Genomic DNA, 14401 nt, shown 5'->3' with positions numbered 1-14401 from the left:
CACGTGTACAAACCCAATGCATATATGAATGAATGCACATATAAGAGTAAAAACACTCATCCAGAAACATGTACAAAGAAACACAGTGCTGATTGTCTTTTTTCTTGCCTCACACACACACCAGGCATGTAAACACATACGGTACACACACACACACACACACACACACACACATACACATGCATACACTGACAGCCGCGGGGCATGTAACCTGCAAGAGCTACACAGTGTGACAGGCCGGTCTACATGTGGTGTGAGATCCACAGATCAGCGTGGCTGGACATTATAGAGCCACAGGCGAAGACAACACACACACACACACACACACACACACACACACACACACACACACAGGGAGGTTGGCTATGTTTCCCGCACACTACAGGAGAGCCTACAGTGCAGGAGGAGCAGCGGTCAGCAGTGGCTGGCCAAGTAAGCAGTGCAATTGATGTAGTACTATGCTAAGAGACGGAAGGGATGGAGATTGAGGGAGACGCACAGGATAAATCAACACCGATGGAAAGAGAATGAAGAGTGATTGATGTGGGGTGTTTCCTAGCTAAGAGATGGAGAGATGGAGGGAGAAATACGACATCGGTGAAAAGAGAGAGAAGTGAATGTTGTGTGTTTCCATGTAAATCTGTCCGGGAAGGCCAGAGAGGAGAGGAGCAGCAGCGAATCAATAAACACTGTGCTGGAAACTAGTGTTCATGCCTATTTCTCTCCCTCTCTCTCTCTGTGCCTCATACTCTCTCACACGTTCTCTCTCATCCTTCCATATACATCGAGGATGCAGAGAGGCACCTAAAGCCGCAGGTGGATGTGAACGGATAAATGCTCGCACTATGAAACTCCCCTTCCACTCTGCCCCGTGTGTGTTTTGCCAAAACAAATGGCTCATACTCAGTCTTGGGCCTTTCTTTTTCTGAAAAAGTGAAGAATTCCAGGGTGAAATAATTCCACTTGTTCCCAACGCAGTTCCGCTCGTTTCAGGTGTTCAAGAAACAAGCGTCGGCGTCTTGAAACGAGGCAGAACAAGGCAGATCACTCCAGTCCTATCGAGACAACAGCCCTTGATTCAAGACGATTTGCATTGGCAACAAGTGGAATTAGCTGATTCTTTCACTTGTTTTAAGAAGAATAAGGTTGTAAGACTCAACGCTAAATGAAATGACTTGTTAGGATGGATATTTTGCAGTGTTTTCCAAGGCTTTCCATCCTCACAGCATGGGGCAATGGGTCACAGGCTTGCTTTCCCCATCTACCGTCTCAGTTTCACAAGAATTGCCTTTGTTTGTGTGATGGGTATTTAGTAGCTTTCTGATTTAGCACACCAACCTCATTCCTGCCTGCCAGACAGAAAAGGTACTTCAGAACTGTTGTCCAAGAGTAATTGCCTCTTTTGTTGTTGTTTTGGTTTGAAATGTCTCCCCCCCTTCTCATCTCCTCTCAACCCGTTGCACTCCATACAGCGCCGGTTAAAGGATGAGATACCGCCTCATTTTCTAATTAGTGTACACCCAGGTGGTAGAATAACCTGTGATACCGTCTTTGAGAAACGGCTCCCCATAAGATGTGCGCGTACGCCCCGTTCGTAAAGCTGATTATCACGCCACGCCGGCTCTCTCCGGCGTTTTACACCGTCATCATTGTTACACTGAATGGCTCCCTGTGGCATGGCCACAGCCAGGGTTATAAATATACATGTGTTTATCATCCTTGAGAAGCAAAGCACAACTAATCCCACTTTCATTCATTTTTCCTTTAGTGGTCTGTAAATTGAGGCTGTGGATTGAGCCGCGCTTCTGAATTAGCATTTCTATGAGGGGAAGAAGAGGCATGATGCATCTCATATTTATGACTCCAAACTTTCTTGAGGAAAGCTTTCAGGACTGAATGTGGGCGGGTGTGTACGTGTGTGTGTGTGTGTGTGTGTGGGTGGGTACGTGTGTGTGTGTGTGTGTGGGTGGGTACGTGTGTGTGTGTGTGTGTGTGTGGGTGGGTGCGTGGGTGGGTGTAGCTTCTAGCAGAAAACTGTCTAGGGATGGACAAAATGAGATTTTCAAAATAAAACATTTTCATTATTCAATTCTATTGTGCCCGTGCAAATAATAATTTATAATCCTAGTGAGGTCTTTTGGGAAAAAAACAACTATCTGCACATTTTGGCAACTAAATTGAAAACTGCACGGTTCCAGCAGATGTTTGTAAATCACATTGATTTACTTTACTTCCATAATCTATGACATTCCTACTTGAGAGCTTGATTCATTTGCCAAGAATTGCACATTAATTCACAATCATTCTTACTTGCTTGCATTTGACAACCTTTCCAAGCCAGGATTTTTAGTATTTAAATTCAGAGGAGAAAAGACTCTTGGAATGATTGAATTTAAAGTGACTTGATTGTCAGCCTCTTAATGTCTCAAAATGAATGCAGGAATGATTTATTCAAATGCAACATGGTCGCTGGCCAATAGCTGCTTCTCCCAGCTTTAGGAACGATGCTGTCACCGGCAAGTAACAGCAGTTTTAAGAAGCTAGCGATTTGTTACATCCAAATGTGCAAATACATTTAGTTTGTCTCCAAGCTTTGGTCAACATTTCCTCGTTAACACTAGACTTAGTCAGATTCAAGCCAATCTGTCGGAGGCGGCGCTGCTTACTGCTGGCTTCTTCCTGGCTTAACATTGCGATTCACAAACAAACACTGATGCCTCGTCCTCCTGAAAAGCTGGGGGCTTTGCCACAGGCTTGTTCACTGACTGAGACAGCTGCTCCAGCACTTCATGGCTTGGTTTCCCTTCTCTTCCCTTCCCTTCCCTTCAAGGTTTCCAGCTAGGAACAGTGCATCTGATCACCTAAGGTTCCCCCAGATCAACCATTTAGAATGTAAATTTCAACACTATCAAATTTATCACAGAAATGTGGATAATAAGAAGCTTAATACACCCCAACTTCCACTCAAATTTTTGGCTCGATTTCTTGTCCAAACCAAGCTAGGGCACAACTGTACGCAAGCATGTGTTCCTCATTGGCTGCTTAAATAAAATTGTAATAAAATGACAAATGGATTAAAAAACAAACAAACACACCAGTTTGACTGATATGGGTTTTTGAAGGCCAATATTTTTGGATCCTGACATTTTGTGCCAATATTTAACATCTTTAAATTTGACCATTTTATGCCCAAAAATTAAAAAACATATATTTATACGTACTTGTGTGGAATCTGATCAAAATGTCTCATTGGATTTTGAAGGCAAAACTGACACTGATACTGATATTTTTTGGATTGAAACTGGCAATAGCTGATATGTGCTAATATTCAGTGTCTTTAAAAGCCCCAAAAAATCCCCCCAAATGATATTCAGTGTTTCCTCCAGAATATATACATAATGATAATATCTCCATGCATACTTGTGTAGAATCTAATCAACATGTTGCATTAGAATCAATTCAGGTTCAGGTCATCCCATAGACAACCAGTGTAGTATTGATCAATTCTACAGTTAATATGTAATCAATCTGCTTCATATCCATCATATCAGAGGTGGACCACACTGACTTGCCGACATCCAAATTTTGATTATTGGTCCAATATTTCGGCAACCCGACATATCGGTCAAACCCTAAAACAAACAAACAAGCACACATACAAGCAAACACGCACGCAGACGAACAAGCCAACACCTCCCTTACCCTCCTTTGTGTATGTCGGCAGATGGAGGCCTCTTACTGGCCGTCCCGTCCTGGTGGACCTTCCTATCCAGTGACAGCGGAGCGTCCCGCACCGGCAGGCCGAGCACCAGCGTCTCCTTGGGGACGGAGATGGCCTCGTCGCCCGTGCGGCCCATGTGCTGCTTGGCGTAGTCGAAGCCCTGGACAGGCTGGCGGGGGCAAAGGTGAACACACAGCAGGGGTCAGAGGTCACGTCCGATTCTCTACAGGGTCAAAGCTCCTGCACCTTTTAGATCAATCCATTCAGAAAGTGGATTTTGAATTTTGGAACTGAAAATTTTACAATGATGGTTTTTGTTTTTATTCCATGTTTTTTATCCCCAATCCATTATGGAATTTTTTTATTTTTTAATTTTTTTTTAAATGGGTTGCTGTTTGACTTTGCATGTTGGATTGATTGACCCAAAAGCAACCAGAGCCCAACCCTATTCATTTATGATGCACTAAAGCAGCAGTTTCCAGGACATCCAGCACATGCAGGGACAGAAAAAAGTCAATACAGGATACAGCAGAATTGCACTGTATGGTTTTACATCTCTACATTGCATAGCACAGGCTGGTCAGAGAGCTGAACGCTGTATGAAGGAAGAGAACGTTACAAAGCATACTTGCAAGTGTACTCCCATGTAAGTTACAACCCGCAATAATGAGCAACGAGCGATAATGTCGTCACAAGATACACAGCACTCACACCAGGATGAAAGGATGCACGGTTACAGCGATGCGACCATTTAGAGCAGAGCATCACATACTGTAGCTGGGCTGAAGATAAATGTGATGTACTTAAACAGTCAAAGCATCAGACAGGCTGCAGCGAAGCGTACTGGAGGTGAAGTGCAAATCCACCCCGAGTCAGGATTCACGTTCTGTTATTTCCCATGATCTAAGTCTTAAGACATCTCTGGTTCCAGCTTTGAGGGAAACGGCGTTCAAACATACAAATGTTCATGAAACTCCCAGAGAGACGGTGGGAATTAGAAGCAGAACATCTCTCCTCCACCACCCCCCCTCGCTCGAGCAAAACAGAATCTGCGTACGAAATCTACTGCAACACCCGTCCGAACAGCAGCGAAATTTGTAACGCAATCAAAAGGCCGACACGGCCACACTAAAGTCAGCGTTGCTTACAGCGAACGTGCCGCGGTCCGCTGAATACTAAAGGAACACTCCCAGATAAGTGTTGTTCCAATTACAGATAAAGGTAATTGGATGACCTCCCTCCACCCCCAAACCAGTTTTTATCAGCCTCCCAACACCGAGGTTGGCATAATGAAAAAGTGAAAAAAAATATATAAATAAATAAATAAATAAAGCTTAACGGCACCTTTGAAGTCCAGGGGTTTTGGCATAAAGAGATAGAACATTAAAAAAGGGCTGCAGAGGACGCGTTTTCGCAAAAAAAGCCTCCGAGGCCTGAGCGTGTTCTTTGTATTGCTAAATGCCTTTCAATTTATGTAAAAGAGAATGAGAGAGAAAGAGAGAGAGAGAGAGAGAGAGAGAGAGAGAGAGAGAGAGAGAGAGACACTTTTTAGGTTATACAACAAAGTAGACAAAACCCTGATTTTTTGGCCTCGCTTTTGCTATTTTCGGTGGCTCCAAAAAAGGGCCGTCTAACGCATTTGATGATGCGTGTTAAATTCGGGAGTGCATGCGGGGATATGCGGCGCGCGGGGGCCATCGGGGCGGATGGCGGCGTCAATAATTTATCGGTCATACACACCGCCGGCTTGATCGCACGTGGCTGCGGCCGCAGCTAAGTGTCGGGGAAATTGATACGAGAGAGAGAGAGAGAGAGAGAGCATGAGCCATCTCACCCTGGCATGGATGTATATTGATTGTGTGTGTGTGTGTGTGTGTGTGTGTGCATGTGTGTGTGCATCTTCCCTCCACTCGCTGAAGTAATGTATGACGACAGTTGTGACTCTCCCGTGTTAAAGATGTATGGAGAGTGCAGACATTCGTTCGCCTATGGCATTACGCTGCTGTTGAGGAGGAGTGTGTGTGTGTGTGTGTGTGTGTGTGGGAGAGGGGGAGGAGGGAAGTGGTGAATCAAATGGGCTGTTCCAAATATATCCTGCCACCTCCACCCGCATGCATTAGGCGTATGGATTATTGAGAGTCCCACATTAGAGGTGCAGGGGCTGATGGGTGAGAGACAGTATGGATTGTGGGTAACGACAGGGCCGAGGGGTGCGCCGCATGACCTTGAAAACTGCCTGTGACATTTCACCGCTGTCATATTTCACAGATGCTGGCTCAGGGTCTCTCTCTCCCTCTCTCTCGACTGCTGTCTTTCTCTCTCTCTCTCTGTCCCTCTCTCTTTCTCTCTCTCCCTCAACTGCTGTCTTTCTCTCTTTCAATTCCTCTCTCTCTCTCTCTCTGTCCCTCTCTCTTTCTCTCTCTGTTTCTCCCTCATTTTTACCACTATTTTCTCTTCTCTCTCTCTCTCTCTCTCTGTACCCAACTGCTGTCTTCTTCTCTCTTTTAATTCCTCTCTCTTTCCCTGCCATCCCCCAATTTTCTCACTCTATCTTCTCTCTTTCTCCCTCATTTTCTACCCCTACTTTCTCTTCTCTCTCTCTCCCAACTACTGTCTTCCTCTCATTCAATTACTCTCACCCTCTCTTTCCCCACTCATACCTGCCATCCCTAATTTCTCCCTCTATCTTCTCTTTTTCTCCATCATTCTCTACCCCTCCTTTTCTTGTCTCTCCCCCCAGCTGCTGTCTTTCTTTCTCTTTCAATTCCTCTCTCTCTCTCTCTTTCCCCACTCAGACCTGCCTTCCTTAATTATCTCCCTCTATCTTCTCTCTTCTCCCTCATTTTCTACCTCTCCTTTTCTCCTCTCTCTCTCTCCCCCAACTGCTGTCTTTCTCTCTCTTTCAATTACTCTCTCCCTCTCTTTCCCTACTCAGATCTGCCTTCCCTCATTTTCTCCCTCTGTCTTCTCTCTTTCTCCCTCATCTTCTAGCCCTCTTTTCTTCTCCCTCTCTCCCTCTCTCTCTCTCTCTCTCTCTCTCGGAGTCCACTGACAGTGTGTTGACTTAATAAATGGCCGTCTTTCATCTTGTGTGAGCGGCTCAGTTTGATGAAGACTTCGGCGCGGACGCCGCCGCCGCGCAACGCTCTGATCCGTCTGTCAGAGACGGATAGAGGCTTTCTCAACACCCATTTAGAATACTGATGGAGGGGAAGATGGAGAGATAGAGAGAGCGACAGAGAGAGAGAGAGGGAGGGAGGGACGCAGAGGGTCCAGGACCGTTTCCTCTGCCACGTGAAGTGAGCGCGGCCCCGCCAAATCATCCACACTTCTTCTCCTTGTTTGCACTATGAAAGAGACGCCCGGTCTCCTCTCTTGCCTAATTTTAACTCATCGCAACAGCCAACAGCAGCTTGATGAGGTGCAGCAGATGGACCAGATATGCTCTATTCCCCCCCCCCCCCCCCCCCCCGTGGCCGTATTGATTTAAATTCAGCTCTAGTAGGGCAGAGGGAAGGCGGAAGCGCACCATTGAGATGCACGTAAAAAAAAAAGAAAAAAAAAAGGGTTGTTATATTTAAATGGTACAGATGCGGCGGAATGAAACGCGCGGCGGGGCATAGCGGGGCGCGCATCAGCATGTTGCTGCACCGGGTAGATAAACTTCTGCAGCCGCTCCTGAGGCAGGTGGAGGCGTGATGCAGCAAAATGCAAAACACCTTCAGCCATTTCAACGGCAGCCGATGCATTTGTACTCTCAATGAACAGAGAGACAACACAGAGGGAGTAAAAGCCATTTTGAAGAATGTGCCGGCTGAAGCGAGATGGACGCCGTAGATTCACCGCTTAATGCTTAAACACACATGCACACCTAATATAAACCAAGGGTATTGATTTGCAGCTTTAGGTTGTCCTGCATGGTGACTGATAGCTGAGGGGGCCGGGAGCAGTAGATCACACACACACACACACACACACACACAGAGTAAATCAACCTGATGAAGTCTATAATTCTGCATCATCTCTTAGGCCTGCTTAGTATCTATACATCTTTCACAGAACACCTAATCGCACACACACACTCACACACACACACACAAAGTACAGGCATCTCGAGGTGTGCTTCTGACAAACAGCTTAACCAACAAAGTATTTAAGTATGTAAGTATTTAACTCTGCTTTCCCTCTGCCACATTGCCACAAGCTGTTCGCCGACCAAATGATTATGTGAAATATTTATCTCGTTTGCTCATGCACGCCGCCGCTCCGGATCGGCACGGCGGTAAATACGACCGCGCATAAGAACAGTGCTCGTAGCCTCACGGCGCCACTTGTGAAATCTCATATTTAGGGACTCTTTAATATTTGATGCCCTCTCTCTCTAAAAAACACAACGCAAGTAACATTAAATGTTTACAAATGGTTTCGAAAAGCAAATAAAAGCTCGGAGTTCAGCCGCTGCACGTGTAAATACGATGAGGGAGGCAAGGCGAGAGCGGGGAACACACACACACACACACACAAACACACACACACACAGGCAAACACAGGCATTAGGGACAGGGTTTTTACACCCATCTATGTTTCCAGCTCCATTACCTGCCTAAAATGTCCTGCCTACCCATCCATCCCTCCATCCATCCCTCCATCCATCCTTCCCTACCTCCCTCTTCCCTATGCCTCTCGAGGGATAGGGGACGGGGAAAGGCCAGACCCAAAATAACCCACAAATCAGCTGACACGCTCCGCCGCAGCAACAGTAACCACAGGGACGGGCCTTTGAAACGCTTCTTTTAGGCTGCATTTTGAATTTGAATGGCTTTTTAGCAGTTTTTATCTGCTGTTCCGCGGCCCGCCATGGGTTCGAGCCGTGATGAATCTAGCTGGCATAATCCGGTAGAGAAGCCTCACCCCAAAAAAATAACTGGGGGTGGAGGAGGGGGGTGGGGGTCATGTAAGGCTTTAGTTCCCGCTGAGCCGCTGTGTACGGAGAGGGACGAGACCGGCTTCATATGAGACCGCATTGTGAGACGAGGAGGATGAGGAGGACGGTTTGGGAGGGAAGGGAATTGGCAGGAAGGAGGGAGTCGTCTAGGCTGATGATACAAGGCTGAGTCACATTTTATGGATGTTGTTAAAAAAAAACAAAAGAAAAAAAAAAAAACTGAATCACAGGTGTCTTTCTCTCAGCTTTTCATGTTTATGTGTACCATGTGCCCCTCCCTCCTCAATTGTTCCATCCATCAACTCAAACTTAAACAGTTTAAATCTCAAGGAACGTGCTTGTGAATCCTTTGCCTCTATTATGCTTTTGCACCTTTCCTCACTGCCCCCCCACCCCACCCCCACCCCCCGCCTCCTCTCCTTCCTCCCTTCTGCTCCTATTGATCTCCCATAGCCAATGAGGATGGTGGAATAAGTCATGTCCACAGCACAGTAGCCACATGCAAGAATTTTACCCAGCAACAACAACAGGCAGCACATACAACAACAGCCAGCCAACAAGGCAGCCAGCCAACTAGTCAACCTTTTATTTACTAGTCATTAGTCACTCAGTCAGTCAGTCCTTCAGCCAGTCAGTTAACAGTCAGCCAACCTGTTGATCGGTAACTACAAACAAGTCAGTCAGTGTATCATTCATTCATTCATTCAGTCAGTAAATTATTCAGTCAGTAAATCAGTCAGTCAGTTATCCACCCAACTGGTCACTCAGTGAATACCTGGTGGTGGTAACTGCCTTCCCTTCGATATGATGTCTGAACAGGGAGAGAGTTAGAGGGACATGATGAGGGAAGCGTTAATAGAATAGAATAATTAAAATGAAACAAGGCAACAGAAGAGATTTGACTACAATAAAACAGTTAGAGGGACATGATGAGGGAAGCGTTAATAGAATAGAATAGAACAGAATAGTTAAAATGAAACAAGTCAACAGAAGAGATTTGACTACAATAAAACAGTTAGAGGGACATGATGAGGGAAGTGTTAATAGAATAGAATAATTAAAATGAAACAAGGCAACAGAAGAGATTTGACTACAATAAAACAGTTAGAGGGACATGATGAGGGAAGCGTTAATAGAATAGAATAGAATAGAATAGAATAGTTAAAATGAAACAAGGCAACAGAAGAGATTTGACTACAATAAAACAGTTAGAGGGACATGATGAGGGAAGAGTTAATAGAATAGAATAATTAAAATGAAACAAGGCAACAGAAGAGATTTGACTACAATAAAACAGTTAGAGGGACATGATGAGGGAAGCGTTAATAGAATAGAATAGAATAGTTAAAATGAAACAAGGCAACAGAAGAGATTTGACTACAATAAAACAGTTAGAGGGACATGATGAGGGAAGAGTTAATAGAATAGAATAATTAAAATGAAACAAGGCAACAGAAGAGATTTGACTACAATAAAAAAAATCAATGTCTGTGGTTTAGTTCGATGCTAATTTGATGCAATTAATGCACAATGTCTGTTCGACGGTTCATTGCATGTTGTTAGTGTCAAAACTGTCGCATTCAGTGGCTTCATTTACACACACAGAGAATTCCACTCTTACCCCGCTGACTCAAGTTACCTGGTTTTGGATCGCTGCATGTAAACATCATAACTGGGTTAGAATAACATGGTTAAGATCATACTCTGATTATGAGAAACCTGGTTAAGATGCCTGGCTTACTCCCATATTACAGTAAACAGGTTACTGTGGCATGGAAACATCTTACTGCTTTCACTTTTGGTTTTCACCATCTGCACAAACTCAAACTTGCACAGCATTGCCCGTAACATCAGCTTATTTGTCAGGAGCGCCGAGAAGATTGCACAGATGACTATTGGGATCATCATTTCTTACCTACTATTGCTCAAACAGGGAGGTGGGAGCTGCCAGCCAAACCTTTTCATACTTTTTGGCTGGCAGACCGTTTTATCTGCAGACGGGTATATTCTGTTTATTGGTTTATTCACGGCAGCAGGGAGACTCAATCCCAGGGTGTCAGAAGTTCATGTAAACAGCTTAACCTGAAGAAGACCTCAACTGGAGTCTGGACAATACCCAAGTTCCTCTGTGCATGTAAATGTAGCCAATGACGGCACATCTCACAAAGCCAGCAGTTGGAGTGGACATCTGTTCATAACATCAAATGTGAAACTAGCTTCAAGATTATGGGATTCTGGACAATGGAAAGCTACATCAGAACATGCTCACTACTTCTATTATTGGACATGAACATAATTAGCTGTTGTTATGGAGTCATGCAATGCACTGCAGTCAGAAGGACAATCTGACATCAAACTAGGTGGTAGAGATCTATTATGCACATGGTCTTTGATTTGATTTAACCTCAATTGAGTTGATGTCGAGTGAACATGGCCTTTATTGTGAAAGGGCCAGCGTTACCCCAAGGTTCACTTCCAGCACACTGAGCCCTTCCCGTTTCCTCTCACCCGATTGGTCTTTACAGCACGCATGATTAGCAATGACCATGGGTTATTGGGCAGAGAGAAAACAAATGGCTCGGGCCCACGCAGATGGGCCTCGATTTCCCTGACCTGAAGGAATGGCTTCACACAACAGGTTTGCCGTGCGATGTGTAACACATTCAGAACTCGGTTATGTAATCGCAGTTGAAATTTCACAGTAGAATTGGTTTCTGGGACACGTTAAGGTGAAGCGGTTACGTTTCAACAATCAGAGGCGAGAAATAATACCCCAGAGTGAGGCGGCAACCAATCTGTCGTATTAACAGTAGAGGAAGAAAGAAGAACAAGAAGAACCAGGAGAAGAACAAGCACCAGAACAAGATCAAGATCAAGAACACAGAGACTAAAAAGAAGAAGATGGAGCAGAGACTGAAATGTTTAAAAACCGCCTATTTGGCAATGTGAAAAAGCCAGTTGACAGCCTAAGGTTAGATTAGCGAGGAAGTTTGACAGTGTTACCTTGGAGCGGGTCTTGAAGGTCCTGAAGGCGCTGGTTTTGAAGATGACCCTGTTCCGCTTACACAGAATGAAGGCCACCATGCCGATCACCACCATCAGCAAGAAGACGGGCGTCAGGACTGCCATGATCCACAGGTTGCTGGGTGGCGTCTTCACCACGGCTACACACACACACACACACACACAAACACCGTTCATCAATATATGTAATTGCTTGCAGTCATTACAAAACACTCCGCAACACTCTTCTGCTCACCATCCTCCATGCTGGCTGGATATTTTAGCAGGAGATTCAGCAACAAACTCTCAGCAATGTAATAAACGAAAACAACTTTGCAGACTTGTCATCGACGAGCAGAAAATTGCTCTCTTATGTAACTAACCACAATTTCGCCTGAACTTGAATGCTTTACCTTGAATAACTCATAAACAGTTTTGTTCCAAACGAGCTATTTCTTTGAGCTTCTGCTTCTCTATCACAGGCCGGTGTGCCAAAGGCGTGTTTTTTCATTTTATGGACTAATGCAGTTTGTTTTCACCGAGCAAGTTAAGGCAAACAAAATGAATTTTACAAGAAGTTTCAATCCCACGCCTGTATTCTGCACAGTTAGAAGGAAATTTGAAGGGTGGTGATGGCGGTTTGTCAATTAAAGATTTTGGGGAAATTGAGAGTAAGAAAGAATGTAGCGCTTTGTCCATCCTCTCCAATACATATGAACAGACCGCCCACTGCATTCAACATGCCATAAAACAAAAATAATATTTCCACAGCCGAAGGAGAAAAACAACATGAGCTAAACATCACATAACAGTATTGAACCAAACATTTATCGCAGATCTTTGTTTCTGAATTTCTGAATGTGAATTTGCATTGGAATCATAAGAGTTTTATTGAATGCATGTTGCATTATGGAAATTTATGGAAATTTATGGAAAACCCAAATGCTACAGAATGCCACAGAAAGCTAAGGCTGTTACGCTTGAGCTTAGGAAGTAATACCTTTGTAGGAATATGTTTTTACCAGTGTGCCACCTCTAAAATGGCTGCTGAATGAGGGCTGTGCTTCGTGAGTCAAGTTTTCATCGATCATATCTATCTATACATATGTATTAATAAATAAGCAAATATATAAAAAACAAACAAATATATAAAAGCAATTCAGCGTACATTGGCCCTGTAGCTGTATCCATGTGTTAGTGTCCAGATCTACAAATGCAGGGAACTGAGGGTCTATCTGCAATATGGGTCTACATGCAATATTGTATAGTAACGCAACTTAGATTTAAGAAGGTCACAATTTTAAAGGTGCTATGTGTAGCATTTTAACATGAATAAATCATTACCACATTAATTTTGAAACATTAGTATAAATACTGAAAACAAACGAGATCATTGGCAAACGGATTGGCAGCCTCCACCGGCCTCTACACTGAAATTGCTTTATGGCACGAAAGGAGGTTGCTTTATGGCACAAAAGGAGGTTGCTTTATGGCACAAAATGAGGTTGCTTTATGGCACAAAAGGAGGTTGCTTTATGGCACAAACAGAAAGAGGGTGCTGTTCTTCCCGCACAAGAGTTAAACCTTTCAGGGTTTCTCGCAATGGCAGATGGTGTAACGAGCGAGAAGCTGATGGAAAAATCACTTCCAACATGTTTATTTTCTTCAGTAAAGTGAAAGAAAAACCTTAGACTATAGAAGCAACAGGGTTTATGGGTAATGTGGTCTTCATTTTGAGAAACACCCGTACTAACAATACCAAGGTATCACAAATAATTTCACAATGATATATTGATGTATAAAAATGCTACACATTGCACCTTTAACTATTGAGTTCCAACTTAAAGGTGGTCTAGACCTTTCATTAAATGGTCACAGTGTACAGTAAGATAAGAAGCTTACGTTCAGCCTGCACTTGTACAAAGTAGCCCAGTGTCAAAGCCATAGTCTGTGAGTCCAGAGTACTGAGGGTCTTGGCAGCGGTGGTGCCGGTGATGGGTGCTCCGTTCAGCTGGGCGTAGTAGGTCATCTCTGCTGGGTTCTTGGGGCCTGGTAGTCGACGCATGCTCACCATCTGGGACAGGAGGGAAAAGTACAGTTGGCATTAAGAAATAAGGTTAGGTTAGAGGAATAATTTGGGCTGATATTGCCTTTTGTTAAAGACTAACTAAACCCCAAACCCAAATCTGTGTAAAGCCTGGCATCTAATGGTAAAAAGCATGCTACTGAAATTACCGTCTGTTATTGGCTGATCTTTGATGCCAGGTGATGTCACCACCTGTTGTACTCTATAGAAGATGACATCACCTGGCACCAAAGATCAGCCAATAGCAGATGGCAATTTCAGTCACAGACAGTTTGATTATATAATTGATCAATACTACACTGGTTGTCTATGGGAAGCCCTAACCTGAATTGACATTTTGATTGGATTCTACACAAGTATGGAGATATTATCATTATATATAAATTCTGGAGGAAACCCTGAATACTTGCCATTTTGGGGGGGATTTTTTGGCATGAAAATTGTCCATTTTAAAGATAGTGAATATCAGCACAACATATCAGCTATTGCCTGCTTCAATCCAAAAAATATCAGTATCAATGTCAGTTTTGCCTCCAAATCCAATATCTGTTAAATCCTGGTCTCTACACAGTATACAGCTTCTCGTGCTTTATCTCCCCACACCAACTGATTAGAAATCCCTGCCATGTATCTACAGAGGCCCAAT

The 14401-nt window shown here is 44.1% G+C and overlaps 1 protein-coding gene across 1 annotated transcript in view; it reads right to left on the bottom strand.

Moving 5' to 3' along the window:
* kiaa1549la (KIAA1549-like a) overlaps window positions 1-14401 on the bottom strand; it is an 85417-nt gene that overhangs the window by 16387 nt on the left and 54629 nt on the right. Inside the window, exons 10-13 of the mRNA XM_071914875.2 lie at window positions 13572-13743; window positions 11670-11830; window positions 9442-9477; window positions 3703-3890 (exon numbers count right to left, since the gene is read on the bottom strand). Coding sequence (XP_071770976.2) covers window positions 3703-3890; window positions 9442-9477; window positions 11670-11830; window positions 13572-13743 — 557 coding nt within the window. The remainder of the gene's footprint in view (window positions 1-3702; window positions 3891-9441; window positions 9478-11669; window positions 11831-13571; window positions 13744-14401) is intronic.

This window comes from Centroberyx gerrardi, chromosome 4, assembly GCF_048128805.1.
Source record: "Centroberyx gerrardi isolate f3 chromosome 4, fCenGer3.hap1.cur.20231027, whole genome shotgun sequence".
In the NCBI taxonomy this organism is placed as follows: domain Eukaryota; kingdom Metazoa; phylum Chordata; class Actinopteri; order Beryciformes; family Berycidae; genus Centroberyx; species Centroberyx gerrardi.
The sequence above is the reverse complement of the archived record's forward strand: the minus strand, read 5'-3'. Positions and strand labels throughout refer to the sequence as shown.